The 15,893-nt window shown below is 49.6% G+C and overlaps 1 protein-coding gene across 3 annotated transcripts; it reads left to right on the top strand.

Annotated features, from left to right (window-relative positions):
• The first annotated feature begins 700 nt into the window (after positions 1-700).
• SLC25A47 (solute carrier family 25 member 47) lies at positions 701-15,598 on the top strand. 3 transcript variants are annotated; one of them, XM_066998343.1, is made up of 7 exons: positions 701-830; positions 1,134-1,445; positions 7,321-7,364; positions 7,634-7,705; positions 7,972-8,154; positions 8,850-9,123; positions 10,022-15,598. In XM_066998343.1, the coding sequence occupies exons 2-7, from the start codon at positions 1,418-1,420 to the stop codon at positions 10,306-10,308; spliced, it is 888 nt and encodes a 295-aa protein (XP_066854444.1). In that variant the 5' UTR covers positions 701-830; positions 1,134-1,417; the 3' UTR covers positions 10,309-15,598. The 3 variants fall into 3 exon arrangements, with proteins under 3 accessions (XP_066854444.1, XP_066854445.1, XP_066854446.1); XM_066998344.1 differs by having other exon boundaries at positions 717-830; positions 1,201-1,445; XM_066998345.1 differs by lacking the exons at positions 701-830; positions 7,321-7,364 and having other exon boundaries at positions 1,398-1,445.
• Positions 15,599-15,893: the final 295 nt, after the last annotated feature.

The raw sequence follows: 15,893 nt of genomic DNA on the forward strand, positions 1-15,893 counted from the left end.
GACCGTGTCCTTGTCCCCATGTGTCACCGAGATGCCAGGTCCCACACCCTGTCCTGCTGGTGGAGGGGGGCCCACAGGGATGTAATACTCTGGTACGAGGAGTGGAAGCAGCACCTTTCCCCACACTTGGCATGTACGGACTGCTGATGCACCATGAACAGCTCCAGCACGGTCACCAGAAGTAACAAGGGAGGGCTACTGAATAACCCGGTGTGTTTCAGCAGCTCCATTGCCCTCTCTCTAGGTAATATTTTACTTCTGTTTTCAAGGTTTTGCTGTCCTCGCATGACATTACACTGGAGAATAAAATATGTTCTGTCAAGCATAGCGTGTGTGCAGGGAAGGATGCATAAGAAATCACAGAAGACAAACTGATAAAAATCCTTTAATTTTTGGTTCCCAGAAAATCCAAGCTCTCACGGTAATCTGTGCTATATGTCACTGACACTTCCAGAGCATGCACTTCAGAGAGAAACAGGGTCTTGTGAAATGTGCGGGAGACTTAGCACTGGGGACGAAAGTCCTCAGCTCCTCCGTGAAGCCGACCCAGGGGGGCAGCAGCCGTGAAATTTTCTTTTCACTTTGCTGCCAAAGTGCCTTGGCTCTGACCTGGGGAAACCTCATCAGGAGAAGTACAATTCAGGTCACGGCTTGGCAAGCTCTTCACTGCATCAGGACTTTCAGGTTCATTCGGGGCAAAACACACGTGGCAGCTCTCCAGTGCAGGGCTCTTGCACAAAAAAGAAAAAAAAAAAAGAAAAAGCAATATGGCATTGGCGTGAGCTTCATGTGTGCTAGGATGCATTGCTGGATACGTGCATCCACAATGGGTAAGTAATCATTTATGGCGTTGTGGGTAGGGCTTTAGGGCCAGCCGTGTGGGGAGGACATCCAAGGAAAATTCCCTGGGGAGGCATTCCTTGATGGGAAGGGGTCTGCTCCGTCAGGAGGGGGGAGTGGGATGGGGGCGCATCTCCTGCACAGCCACGGTGCTGCTTCTCTGTGATGCAGGATGAGAGTGTCCTCTGTCAAACCCGAGCCAGGCTGGCTGCTGGGGTTAATGAGTGCAATGGGAAATGGCCCTTTCACAGCCAGCCTTACCCTGCAAGGCACCACCCCTTGTGATTTTCCAGGCAGAAAGGCTCTGGCGCAGCGTTGCAGGGTGCGGGGGATTACTTATTCACTGTGTTCCTGGAACAGCTCCAGCCTTCCTGTCCCTGCCTCCAGTGTACAAATTCATCAAGTATCCACAGGGCTCACAATCCCCCCGCGGCAAGAGAAGACAGCAGGGAGGTGATTCATATCGCAGAGCACACCGTCTCTGAAGGACCTGCAGGATTCGGGGAAGGCTGAGCCGGCATCCTCCCTTCTTCTACCTCCCTAATTCAGGGTAATTAAGGCAGCAGACTTGGTCAGGATGGATTTCATTGCCGGGGCCATCGGAGGTAAATAAATAAAGTGGTGCTTGTTGATGAAAGCGGGTAGCTGTGTTTCCTTGCTGCTAAGCCACCGGGCAGGTCGCAGCTGCAGAGCCGGGAGTCTTTCCGCGGGGGCTGCTTGGTGAAACCCTCTCCTGCTTTAACAAGCGGGCAATGTCATCAGGGCAGAGAGCGCGCTGAAATTTCCTTATCTGAGGTCATTGCCCTGCAATCTGCCACCTGATTCCAGCGGGAAGAAAGGAGACACAAAGTGGGACACGCTGCGTGCGGACACAAAGCAGCGGGTACAGCCCGGGCAGTAAATCCCAGCGTGGCCGAGGGGGTCCTGGCAGGGGCTGGCTGCGGATGCTGAGGACACGGGGGGGGGCTGAGGACACGGCTGGCAAGGTGGGAGGGGTGGAGGCTCAGCTTTGTCGCAGCCAGGAAGGTCTGAGCGAACGGCATGTGCGTGGTCTTGCCTGAGATGCGCTGGCAGCTGCTGTGGTTATTTCTGTGCAGGCGTGTTATGTAGCAGGCTTCAGTCTGGGGGAAAATAGGTTAGCTGCACTTCCAAAAAGGAAAAGGAGAAATGTGCTGTTTAATTTTAGACATTTTTAGAGCACATGCTGCTCAAACCCAGCTTTATTTTAAACCACAAAATATAGGCACCGGGCTCGTATCTCTTCTGAAATCTGCCTGCCAGATTTAGCCTGGCATCGAGTACCAGGACAAGAGGCTTGGGGTCGCCGCTGCCAGGGGCCAGGTAACCCGGCCACGTGGCTGGGACGCCCAGCCCAAGCCTGCACATCAGAGCTGCTGAACTGGGACGACTTTTGCCCTGCTGCCCCTTTTTGCTTCTTGGTGCAAGCAGGGTGAGGCTCGGTGTCTCAGCAGCATCCAGCCCAGGAGGCGCGCGCTGCTCCAGGCTTTGACCTTCCTGGGGTGACTGGGGACCCTGTTTGGGAAGGGCCCCTCCTGGGAGAGGGGGATACGGCCAACCCCTCCCCGACAGCTTGCCCCTCTCCTCCTCTTTCCTTGCTGTCTTCAGAGCATGCAGAGGAGTTGGGAGCCCTGTGCTGGGGCTGGCAATGGGAAGCCTGTCCCAGAGGGATTCACCAAACCTCCTCTGATGGGTGATGCGAATGGCTGGGCTGGGCCGTGTTTGCTGGTTGGAGGCCTTTGTTTTTGTTGGCACAGCTGTAGCTGAACCACTTAAGGATAAACTTAATTGTAGTGCCCCCTGCCCAGCACCAGCACTGTGCGCCACCCGGCAGCGCACCGAGCATCTCCCCAGGCGCCCTGAGAACGGGCTCAGCTGGACAGGGTGCTGGCTGCGGCTCTACCTGGGACCAGGAAAGGATCTGCTTGTCTTAATGCATTTCGCTGACCACAGAGTGTCTGTGAGCAAGGTTTTCCATCCTGTCATCTGTGTCCAGCTCAGTTTTTTTTCTAAGATGTATAATGCAACTTCTCCCTGGCAGACAGGACTGTTTTCTGCTGTGCTGTTCCCTGCTGGGAGCTCACACAAAGGCTTCTGCAAGGTAACCAAGCTGCAGGGCCTACCCCAACATGGGACAGCTTCCAGGGCTGGGACAACTTTTCTGTGGGAACTGGGACGTTGTGGTGATGACTTTACTTCACAGTTTGTGTTTGTTAGAGCTGAAGCAGATTTTGTGTTCCCAAGGAGGCTGCAAACCCAACTAGAGTGCATCAAACTACTCAAGAGGCAACACAGATGGCAACAGAATGACAGAATCACAGAATGGCTTGGGCTGGAAGGGACCTTACAGACTTTCTTATTCCAACCACCTGCCATGGGCAGGGACACCTCCCACCAGCCCAGGTTGCCCCCAGCCCCATCCAGCCTGGCCTTGAACACCTCCAGGGATGGGGCATCCACAGCTTCTTTGGGCAACCTGTACCACTGCCTCACCAACCTCTGAGTGAAGAATTTCTTCTATCCTTTTTAAGTTTAAAGCCATTCCACCTTGTCTCAGCACTCCACTCCCTGACAAAGAGTCCCTCCCCAGCTTTCCTGTAGGCCCCCTTTAGGCACTGGAAGGCCACTATAGGGCCTCCCTGGAGCCTTCTCTTCTCCAGGCTGAACAACCCCAGCTCCCTCAGCCTGCCCTCATAGTAGAGGTGCTCCAGCCCCTTGATCGTCTTCATGGCCCTCCTCTGGACTTGTTCTAATAGGTCCATGTCCTTCTTGTGCTGGGGCCTTAGATCAGGGTGCAGGGCTCCAGGTGGGGTCTCACAAGAGCAGAGCAGAGGGGGACAATCACCTCCCTCACCCTGCTGGCTTTCTGGGCTGCAAGCACACATTGCGTTCTCATGTCAAACTTCTCATCAACCACCACTCCCAGGTCCCTCTCCTCAGGGCTGCTCTCAGTCCACTCTCCATTCAGCCTGTATTTGTGCTTGGGATTGCCCTGGCCCAGGTGCAGGGCCTTGCACTTGGCCTTGTTGGCCACAGAGTTGTGACCTTGATCTGTTTTCAGAGTGTTTTGGACAAAGCATGGCTTGAGCACCTCAGAAAAGCAGCGGAGATGCTGCCCTTCTGAAACCCGTGTAACCACCCAGCCTGGCTCAGGCACCTGCACAATTGCTGTGCATCTGCTCCGAGCTATTGCTTCTGCGTCCGTGGGACAGGGTCAGCATCTTCAGCCTGGAAAGCAGCGACCTGCTGCTGTGCCTCCAGGAGACACCACCATGTGGCTATGGAGACTTTGAATAACCACTAAATGGGGTGGGATGCCCCAGAAAGCAGGTTATCAGTAAGGATATCCTTCCTGGCCAATAAATCCAGCTATGCTTTGAGGAAGAGGTTGGACCAGAAATCTCCTGAGGTCCTTCCCAGCTTGAATTTCCCCACGATCCCCTGTGTGTTTTCTAGCCCTGCTCCTGCAGCAGCCCGTGCCTGGCAGAGGATGTGCACCGATGCCTGGGGCTACCGCTGACCTGGGGGTGACCCGGTCCTTGTCCCAGCAGCAGGGATTTGGGATGGGGCAGCTGAGTCACCCAGCACCGCCCTGACAGGGTGGCAGAGCAGCCAGGGCTGCGGCACACCCCGGCTTCCCTGCACCCTGCTGCGAGGTTACACAGCGGTCACACGCAGCCCAAGGGCAGATAAAATAGCCCACCTATGGAGGGAACGTGCTGTCTCCTTGTCTCTCTTGCTGGCCACAGCCAGGGTCACGTTACTGGAAGGAGCTCAGCTTCTTTAGGGTATGGGACAGTTCTTATGCTCCCAGCTCTTCACAACATAAAGGCCTTTGGAAATTGCTGTCTACCCATCCAAAGCACAAGGCCATGATCCCTGCTGCTTCCAGGGTCCCAGAGCCAGGACTGTGCCCCCGCTGGGAGCTGTTGCAGGCCCCTGGGCTCTGTGCGGGGCCACTTGCTCTCTGCTGCCTGCTATTGCTGTGACCAACGTGCCAGGACCCCTCCTTATTTTAATTGCTTGGCCAAAGTGGCCTGATTGTGAAGAGAAGGCGAGCTACCCGTTTTTGGGATGTGTGCGTAGGGGATGCTGCAGCCCCTGTGCAGTGCCTGAGAACATCCCAAATACAGTAGGTATGACAAGCGGCTCCCTGCAGCCCACTGGGGATCACTCACCTGGCTTTGCCATCTCTTTCCCTCACAGCCGGGGTGGTGTTACTCCCCGGGTGTCCCATGGGACCCCTCTCCCTGTATGCATGCTATGCATAGCTGGCCTTGTTCGGTTCTGCCCCGCAGACAGTGCACGTATGGGTCATGCTATCTTTGTCCCAGGCTATTAATATCAGGTGACACTGTGCGGAGCCCTTCTTCCTCAGCCTTTGACAGACTTGGCTGGGCTCCTTGGCTCTTAAAACTTAACTGCCTTGGCTCTTAGGGAGCACAGTTCACAGCAGGCCCTGGTTGCTCGGAGGTGTTGGGGCTCACGCCTCCGCTCTGGTGGGGGCAGTGAGAAATTCACCTTTATGCTGTACCCCCCATTTGGTCGGTCCTTGAACCAAGGTGGGCAGGAGCCCTTTGGGCTGAGCAGCAGAGCGAAGCAGGCTGGTTTGGGGCAAACAAACCCGTGTTTGCTGCCTGCTGCCGGCCAGGAAGCTGGCACAGGGCAGGTGGCCCCGGGTGACTCGGTGCATTGTCACTGCCTGCACAGCACGGCCGCTTCGTTCCTTCCAGCTGGGTTACGTGTGCTCCCCCCCCCTTCCAACCTTCTCCCATTTTGGTCCAGAAATACAGAAAGTCATTTCTTGGCCCATTTTTTTTTTTACCTTTGCTGTTATTTATCTGTGTGCAGAGACTCTTGCAGAACAACCCTCATTTTCCTGCAAGCAGGGCGCTGCCGGTTGTGTTCTGAGCTGTGCCCTTCAGGATTGCTTCCCGGTGACTCCCACCAGCAGCTGCTGCTTTTCCCCAAAACATGGCAGCATTTTCAGAGCTCCCAGGCAGCCCTGTGCAACCACAGATGAATGTGCCCAGTGAAACACCCACAGCAACTACTGTATTTTAAAATAACTTTTATTTTTTTAAAGAAGGAGTCACTGGGAGGCCATTTCCAGCTGTGCACTGTGTCTGCGACTGCCCTGACGGGCTCACTCACGAGCTCGATCTCTTTGTAAATGACTCACGGGGGTACAGCTCTGCTGTCGCCCAGCCTGATCCCCTCTCAGCTCGCTTGGCATCCACAGACCGGGAGGAATTCAGCTGCTCAGGCCCTGTGCCCCGTCCTGTGGTGGTGATGCGGGGATGGAGGTTGAGCTACTTGTTGCCACATCCACGGTGCAGCTCCTTCACTCTCCTCATCTGCCACCGAGGCAGAGACGTTGTCTGATAGGATTAATGCGCTTCCAAGGCCGGTGGCTATTTTAAGGTCTCGAGCTGAGGCTGGGTGTTGATGCAGGGCTGACAAATCCCCCTAGCACGCTGGAAATGGTGCTGCTCTCCCAGGCAGCTGCGTGCAGGGCGTGCTGCTGGGCACGCCAGCTTTGTGCTATACCCTCGCTGCGCCTTCATCCTGCCCTGTCCCACACCAGCCTGGCCTCCTGCACAATGCTCTCTCCTCCCCAGCCTTCAAACCTTTGCTTTTGTTCCTTGCTTTGTTTTTGCAGTGTACTAAGCGGTACGCATGGGAGATGCTCTTCAGAGGCTTAACCCAGTGAATTAGTGCTAATGAAATAGTGTAAAACCCAATGACGTCCTCACCCGGGGCTCCAGCTGTGCCCTGTGGAGTGCAGCCAGCATGTGTCCGGTCCCTAGCATGCAGGAGGCAGCAGGAGCACTGCTGCTGTCTTCAAGGCAGAAGAGAGGTTGCTGAGAGCCTGTAGTGCCCAGGGACCACCCCTCTCTGATAGGTGTCCTCGTGACTGTGGCTTTTATTCCTTAATATTCCCAAGTCAAGCACGGAGAGCCAAAATTGTTGCGGAGCCACCTCATGCCTCACTCCTCATGCAAGGGTGCTTGCTTACGGCCCAGAGAAGCTTTAGTGTTGAAGCTGAGAGGGGGGACAGAAACAGCCCAGTATTGTGGATCATCCCCTCAGCTTTCCCACCGGGTCCCCTTTCCGTAGGGCCACACAGAGCCCCCACAGCTGGTGGCATGCATGCAGCTAGCGAGGCTTTCTGTGTTCTTCCCAGCCCCGCCTCACACCCTGGTATCACTGTTCCTGTCAGATTTCCTGTAGCGCTCAGATTCGCGCTCTGAGCATGCTTTGATCTCTCAGTGAAACCCACGCGTTTTGCTCCGTCACTGTTGGCTCAGGCATTTGAGCCGGAGCTGGAGAGCGACCTGCTGCCAGGGACTGCCGGGCTCTGCAGCTGCATTTCCCTGCCATCCCCTTAGTGACCTCCTGGGGAAAAGGGCCTGTCGTGGTGTGTGCTGGTAACCGTCTGCAAAAACCTCTCTGTTTCAGGTGGCCTCAGCACAGCAGTGGGGTATCCGCTGGACACAGTGAAGGTACCTGTTGAAACTATTTCTCGACCACAGACTGAACACAAATAGCCCATCTGGCTGTTTTTCTCCTTTCAGAAAACAAGTCCCATGACTGTGTGCTTTCAGTTTTGTCACAGCAACATATTTTGTTTTATTTGTGTTGGTTTTCTCTTTAAGATTTTTTTTTGAGGGTGTGTGTGCTATTTTATGGCTGATTAACTACTTTGCTATGGCATTTGTTGATGGTTTTTAAACCTGATGTCCGTATTTCTAAGTTGCCCCTGTATTTGTAGGTGAGAATTCAGACGGAGAGGCATTACAAGGGCATTTGGCACTGCATTCAAGAAACGTACAGGACAGAAAAAGTAGGTACCTCTCACCAGTCACTGATACAGGTTATGGATGGCTTCTCGTTTCAGAGGAGCAGAGCTGCCTTAGCTTGGGGAGGACAGGCAGCAGTTATACAAGCACTGGCTGGGAGAAAGGTTAGGATGAATTTTAGCTTTGCCACTAATCTGTAAGACGTAAATAAGCTTTGGCTCAGCCGTGAATGGACAGTGTTTTCAAGCAGATACATTCCCTTGCCATTCTCTCTTAAAAGTCTTCTTTTTTTTTCTCTGTTTCCAACCAGGTTTTGGGATTTTACAAAGGGGTGTCTGCATCGGTTTTCTCAGTGTCGCTGATTTCGTCCGTTTCATTTGGCACCTACAGAAACTTCCTTTGTAACATCTGCAAGCTGCGATACGGCACTGCTGACGCCGAGCCTTCCAAGCTGGACGTTTCCCTGGCTGGAGGTGCCGCTGGTGCCGTGCGGGTAGGCGAGCAGCCAAGCAGGAAAGCACAACCAGGGGTCTTGTTCACAGACACACGGGGCTGGAAGAGCGGCGATGTTTTCTGCCGGGGGCTCAGCGGGAGGCTGGCTTGTTTTCTCGTGGGGTCCTGCTCTGCGACCTTGGCAAACGCAAAACAAAACATCAAGGAAGAAAAGCAACCCGGGCAGCAAACATTCCCAGTGGCTCTAATTGCAGGTTTATGTAAGAAAGACGTAAATCAGTGTGCAAAGCATGGACTGGTGTTTTGGCAGGGGTAGAGGTCAGAAAGACCTGGCTGGTCTCTGAGGGCTGCCTGCGGGTATTGCCTGCCTGCAAAAAGTTTGTCAAAAAAGGACAGAAAGGCAACTCCTCATCTGGAGCACTGTGGGGCTGGGGACAACAGGAGCCGTCACCCAGAGGAATTAACGTGTGCCCACAGCAGGCAGTGCCGTGGTGTGGGGCAGCTCCGGAGCAGTTTCCCGTAGGCAGATGGATGTTTGTGGGCATCTGCAGGCACCGTGAAGCCCATTGCCCCGGGAGGAAACACGCACGCAGTCACAGGCAGGTGGAGGCAATCCTGGTGTTAGATAATAAACAATATTGCCTGAAAAGGTGGGAGACATTATCTGAGGGCTCAGGCAGGATGCGGATCACAGTTTAAAAGTGAAAGTTAAAGTTACATCCTCTAATATTACAGGTTGTGCTGATGGCACCCAGTGAAGTAGCTAAAGTTCGGATGCAGACCCAGAGGAACCCCCATCCTTCTGCCACGTCTCCCAAGTCCAACTCCAAGCCAAAGTACCGAGGGTCTCTGCACTGTCTGAAGGTGATCGCCAAGGAGGAAGGGTTTGGGGGTCTCTACAAGGGCTGCTCTGCATTGCTGTGCAGGGATTGCTCTTCTTCTGCAATATATTTCCTTACCTATTCTACCCTCTGTGACTGGCTCACGCCAACTGGGAGAAATAAACCAGGTAGGTATGGGAAAGCATCTGGCATCACCTGCAAAAGTGGCTTATTTTGTACCAGGCTAAGAGGGAAATTGTGCTCTCAGGCTGCTGGGGCTATGGTGGGTGTGCTACAGGAGGGGCTCACGATGGGCTAGGTCTGAAGTCTCCCAGCTGTGATTTGGCTCCAAAAAACAACCATCAGGTTTCAGAAATGACCACATAGGTGCCATTCCCCAATGAGCGTCTTCCTGAGAGACATAGAAATAAGCAGAGCCAGCTGAAGCAGGCGTGAGGGCTCTCAGCTGCTTCACACCTGGTGTGTGTGGCGGCGAAGCCGTGCTGCCCCTGCACCAGCCCCTGCGATGAAAGCAAAAATGAGCATGATGTGAAACCAAGGGGCCACGTGGTCAGTGTGAGATCACACAGCTGCAAGAGCGGGACAAAAATTAGCTGCTGGAAAACACGAAGGTTAAAAAAGCTCGTGTTTGCTAAGCACCTTGAGGAGAGCATGCCCTCTTCCTCTTCCTTGTCTATTTAGGAAGCACAGCTCGCTCTTTGAGCTGCAGCTCCCCCATCCTGCGCTTGTCTGGCTCCCTAAGAGGCTGCCAGCTCCCTTACACGTCGTCCTGCAGGAGCAGGGCCGGCTGTGGCCATGGCTCAGCGCGGCCGGTCGTGGGGAGCCGCGACGTGTCCTGCTGGGATGGCAGCGTGGCGCGAGGGGCGATGCAGGCCTGGGAAGGCCAAGTCCTTCACACAGCGTGCGTGGCCTTACAGCTCCTTCCGTGCCTGTTCCCCTGCCCCTAAAATTGTTTGTAGCATGAGATTTGGAAGGAGTTAAAGTGTCCGGGGAAAACAAATCTGAGCTGCTTCTAGCCACACCAGTGCAAGGCCGGAGTTCACTGCTCCTCCCTCTCGCCCGCAGGTTTCCTGGTCGTGCTGCTTTCTGGTGGCTTTGCTGGAGTCCTGGCCTGGGGATTAGCTACCCCCATGGACGTCCTCAAATCACGGATGCAAGTGGATGAATCGGGGCAGCACAAGTACAGGGGCCTCATCCACTGCGCGAGACAGAGCGTGAGAGAGGAGGGCGTGAAAGTGCTTTTCAAGGGTCTGGGGTTGAACTGCATTCGGGCCTTTCCTGTGAACATGGTGGTGTTTGTCACATACGAAGCTGTACTGAGATTTACAGATCATTTTACAAACAAAAAGTAGCTCACGCAGCTCTGTTGTGAGGTGTATTTTGTTCAGGTTGTTTTATTTTTGTAGCACAACACACGCACAGCCGCTGAGCTCTGCTCTCCGCTGATGGACAGAGTAAGCAGGGACATTTCAGCACAACGCCAGATGACTGACATCCTTGTGTTCTTCTTATAGGATTACAAACTCATCAGGGAGTCTTGCATTTGTGTACAACATCCCTTTTATCTTGTTAATGTATTTATACCGTAGCCTCTGAGACATTTGCAAATATTTATGCTCTAAAAAGCTGGTAGTCCTAGAGATTTTGGGAAAGGTTTCATTTTGTTTTTTACCAGCGCAGAAAACAACCTTCACTGCTGAAGTTGAAGGGACTTTGTGTACGATTTAACACTATGCGGTGTGTCCTGTAAGGCATTCACTGAGCAATTTACATATTTGTGCTTCAAGCCACAGCTGGTGGACCGTTCATCCCCAGCAGTAATTCTGCCCAAGTTCTCTACGATTACATCCCTTCGGTAGCGGGTGAAATACGAATCTCCTTGCTTTTTCCTGGCATTTCTTCATGAGTGGCAGAGATGGTCTGCTTACATAATCGCTCTAATGGCCTCATTGGAAGTGAAAACAGGCATTGATTCTGGAAATCACGTGTTTTTCTCCCAGCGTAGTCCCCAGCCGCAGATCCTCAGTCCCCTTCTGGCAGCTGGGCGCACCGCATGCCTGGTGGTGGCCAGAGCTTCCACAACCCGCTCTGGTCCTGCAAGGAGGGCTGGGGTGGATGCAAGAAAGCTTTGCTCCTCAGGGGAGAGACCGCCATGAAATCTGTGCGTTGGGCAGCTAGGTAAGTTAAAGAGGAATTGCAAAACTGTATATCATAAGACTTGTTACTTAAAAAAAAAAAAAAAGCATCCTCTTTTCACTTAAAAATGCATTGTTAGGAGCAGCCAAAAGTTTTTTTTTTTTTTTTCCAAAGTTACATTTTGATGGAATCTGGCTTTAATCTTAATTTGCTGGTCCTGGCTCAGAAGCAATGTAGATGTTTTCTTTCTCCATTTTTTTCCCTGGGTGGTGACCTCTGGACTGGGCTGGATCTGTTCCCCCATCAGAACTTGCTGGAAACGTGCTTTTTTAGAGGGAAAGAGGAAGACCATTTTTTAAAATGAGTTCTCTTACTCAGTTTGGTGACCTGGTCCACATGAACTTTTAGCAGTTGATAGCACAGACCTGATTACACTAACAGCAATTTTGCAGAAGGCAGGACTTGGCAGGTACCCTGGACATGAAAGAAAGGATCTTCTACTACGAGGACAAGTTTAAAAATTTCAGATGCTACTAGGAAAGAATAAAGGCAATCTCTTTCAGATATAAACTAGTAAAACGTTCCAGAACTGTCCTGAAATCTAAGCCTTCAACTTGCTATTTAGACCTCTTCACAGCCATACTATTGAACAATTTTCAGAATTTTGGTCTGAGTCTGTCCAGATCTTGCAGCTGATTCAAGAGCAGGTTTAAGAGGCCAGACAGGTGCAGAGTATGTCACCTTACAGGGGAGTGAAATGAAAGACCCAACACGGAATCTGACTCTATCCCAAAGCGTGTACGGCCTCAGCAAGCTACAATCTCCACTTATACTTTCAGGATGTCAGCTCCAAACCTCCTTTATCTGAAAGTCCTTACAACAGAAGATTTAATTGAGTCCTAAATGTTTGGAATTTCTCTTAAGACGGTTCCTAAGAGATTACTACCTTCAGCTCTTTCTACAAGGGATGCATCTGAGTGCTGTCCCAGTAGGGCAGGGATTTATCCCAGCTCTGTTGGGATGTTTTCTGGAATCAAGTTTCTTTACACCATATTATTCTCAGCTGACTTTACTTCTCAAGCATTATATCTTGTGAACAGAGACAGCAAAATATGCCTGTATATCAGACAAAACAACCATTTATTATTAGGCAGTGTCGATACCATCCATGGTCAGCCTGAGGTTTGAAAAAAAATCTAATCAAAAATAGCTCAGATTACCCAATAAGTTCAAGCATTCAGATGACTAAAAATGCCTCTTCCTGTGGGTGTAACTGCCATACAGCTTGTTTCAAGAAGTAGGAATTACAGATGAATTATAAAATTAGTGGGAACAACCGTGGAAGCAAGTGAGAGGAGTTGAGAAATGTGAGCCTCCAGGTATTCAGCATCATATAAAAGCAGGTTCTCACCTAGCCTGAACAAATACTGGATTAGAGGTAAATTGTAACTAGACAACTTATTTCAGGAAGCTAACTGCTTGGAATCCAGTGTCCCACAAGCCTTTATTGAAAAAAAATACACAGAGTATGGCTGGCAACCTGCTGTAGAGCAAGAACCCACAGTTAGTTCACGCTGATATAAACTACCCCCAGGCAAAGGTATTGTCTGTGTAAGCACTGTAAACCCAGGCACATAAATAAGAACTGACTTTTGTTTAACGACACAACACAGTGTACATATTGTGCAATTAACTACATATACAGCAAGCTGGGTGCTTGGCTTGTGGATTTCAGAACTTGGCTGCTTTATTTTCTGATTCCTTTGTATTACCTTGACCTTCAGCTACTCTATTTGCTTCTCTGATAATCACAGAACTATTTCTTCTGATATCCAGCTGAAGGCCAGCCAGCAGAATGAAGATACCACATAGCTCTCTGCATCTTTCTTTTCTTTCAGTAACAAACTTGCTGGCTGTGAATAAAGAAATTTTTCTTTTGAAGTCACATTCTGCTTCATGTCGCTGGTAGTTCCTGTTTTCTCTGACAGCGTTTAACAATATCCAGACAGGTTTCAGTATTCCTCTTAGTGACTGTGGAAAAGCCAAGTGAACCTATTCAGAATCTGTGCTCCCCAGACAGCTGAAGCCCATTTAAGTGCAAGTCTTTCACACCAAACCTACAGAAACATCGTGGGAACAGGTCACATTGACCTCCTCTTGTTTCTAAGCTGGCTGCTGTACACAAGGAAATTCAACATCCAGTGTTCCTTGCAACCTGTTAATCCTTCATTACCTTGCTCTGGGAGCAATCTGAGGTTTATCTGTTAAGACCAGATAGACGGGGTTACAAGGCCACTTTTTTCACTATTTGAAAGGCACTGGACATCAAAACAATGACCAACTCCGTGGGGTGACTAAATCAACAAGCAGAAGGGAAGGAAGAGGTTAAAAATAAGGTAAATTAAGCCTTTTAAAAGTTAAAAAGAAAAAAAAAAACAAAAAACAACCACCAAACAAGTTTGATACAGACTTTTATCTACATTTTTATTACAGTGAGATAAACAAAATATTACAAGTTGAGGAAAATGTAATGAACATTGCCTGATAATGTCATTAGACATTTCACCTATACATTTGAAGACTGCCTTGTCTTAACCTTTAAATACCTCTGGGACGTTAATTATAATTGCAGCAGATTTAGGAACTTACCAAGACTCCTCTGAGAAACTGTCATTTCAGAAGCACATTTTGTAAGCACATCGCTTGCTCAGTAAACAAGTATTCATTTTGCAATCACTTTCCTTTCTAAAACTTTCAGGACAGATTTTAACTGCTGTGTTATAAAATTAATCCATATACCTAATTAGAGTAGAACACACTGCTATTTCTCCTACAGCGTACTTCCCCTTCCTGAATCATAGAATCATAGAATATCCCGAGTTGGAAGGGACCCATAAGGCTGATCTAATCCAACTCTTGGCACCGCACAGGTCTGCCCAAAGTTTAGACCGTGTGACTAAGTGCACAGTCCAATCGCTTTTTAAATTCAGACAGGCTTGGTGCAGTGACTATGTCCCTGGGGAGCCTGTTCCAGTGTGCGACCACCCTCTCGGTGAAGAACCTCTTCCTGATGTCCAGCCTAAACTTCCCCTGCCTCAGCTTAACACCATTCCCACGGGTCCTATCACTGGTGTTTACAGTGAATAGGTCACCTGCCTCTCCACTCCCCTTCGCGAGGAAGTTGTAGACCGTGATGAGGTTCCCCCCAAGTGAGGTACCGCCCCCCGAGTAACTAAATTCTTAGCTAATGAAATAAATCTTGCAGGACAGTTCTGCATATAATGTTTTCAGGAAGAAATTTGCATTATAAGTTTATAAAAGCCCTTTAAAAGTCACTTGAAGTCTTTTCTTCTATGCATAGCTTAAAAACAGCAAAGAGCAGACTGCGAGAACAGGAAGGTCATCACTGAAGTCTACAGTTACCACATATTAGTTTATTTGCTACTGTATTTAAGAAGCTATTTTTCTTTTCTAAGAATTGCACAAACACTTAAAAAAAATGCTTTTCTATTGATTGTTAAACGCTTGTCAGCACTAAGATACTGTACTCATGGGTTATAGAGAGGTAGTGGCTGGTAAATGTTTGCTTTAATATATTAAGTCCATGACATTAGATTAGCGATACCAGGTCACACAAACTGTAAAGAAAAAGACAAAACCTAGGCATTGATCTTCCAGCACACATTTGGAACACATACAGTAGGACTAAGCTTGCTTTGCATTTCTCTCTCCCCTCAGTCCCTTGCACAAATATGATGATAACACTAGCAGTGCTACTTCATATACAGCTTGGTGCACAGGCATTTCCACCTCAGAAACGCCGGCCATTGCTGGGGAGGATGTGTGCACTGTGGTGCAGAACTGCTACAGCTGGGAAGGGTGCAGCACCGGCCCCAGGCTGGGCAAATAATCCAACCCATTCTTCACGTGCTAACAGGCTGATGCAAGGTCTCCAAGTCAGTGAAACTTTTCCCTCAACTCAAGTGTAATCAGCTGACTTCAAGGGTTTACAGACTAAAGTGCATTATTTTTTTTTTAATTTTTAAAAGAATGCTAAAATCACTAAGTATCTACTAGCCCCCACACTACAGAACCTGTTAAATTTTAAATCTTTCACACCTTATTCTAGTGCCTTCCTTATGTTCGAAATGATTTGCAAATACCATGCCTCAATACCCACCTGTATTATCAAAGGTATTTTTATTTCATTTAGATAAGGCTGTCTGGGCTAGCAACTGTATGTTCTATATAAATAGAAGACAGATCTAATAGTTTCCATTCAGCACTGTACATACAGAAACAAATTAGCAAATTATTCATTTTTTTCATAAATCATAGCAGACATTACAGATCATTTTAAGAAAGGAGATACTGAGACATTACATGAGGTATTTTAACAAAGTGTATTTTCTCTCTTAAATACATCTTAAAATGTAAGTACCCCTATCTTGACCTGGTGCAGAAGAACAGGACAGGGCGGCACCGTAAGTATCCCTGCGTCCAGCAGCAACTTCATATTCACAGTATGATTTAGCATTTAGTATTTTCATAACTAAAATTTGCATTTCTCTAATATCTTCCACTTGAGAATATCAAGGAACTTCATAACCTTGTGATTGCCTCTTTCCTTCAGAGGCATTCAGACCAGTTAAATAGAAACAGAAATACAGTGAAACTTGCCCCAGGTCAAAGACGAAGAGGATTGCAAAACCAGCCTGATTTTCTCTCTCCCATGTTCAATTCAGAGATCTCCGCTCCTTTTGCATTGATCCAAGGCCTAAGTTACTGTGTAATCTGCTTT

Source organism: Anser cygnoides, chromosome 5 (assembly GCF_040182565.1).
Source record: "Anser cygnoides isolate HZ-2024a breed goose chromosome 5, Taihu_goose_T2T_genome, whole genome shotgun sequence".
Taxonomy (NCBI): domain Eukaryota; kingdom Metazoa; phylum Chordata; class Aves; order Anseriformes; family Anatidae; genus Anser; species Anser cygnoides.

Excerpts from the sequence above, each read along its gene's own strand:
- SLC25A47 (XM_066998343.1), top strand. The coding sequence starts at position 1,418 with ATGGATTTCATTGCCGGGGCCATCGGAG. Across the intron at positions 7,365-7,633 it reads ATCCGCTGGACACAGTGAAG|GTGAGAATTCAGACGGAGAG; the intron begins GTACCTGTTGAA and ends CTGTATTTGTAG. Across the intron at positions 8,155-8,849 it reads GTGCCGCTGGTGCCGTGCGG|GTTGTGCTGATGGCACCCAG; the intron begins GTAGGCGAGCAG and ends CTAATATTACAG.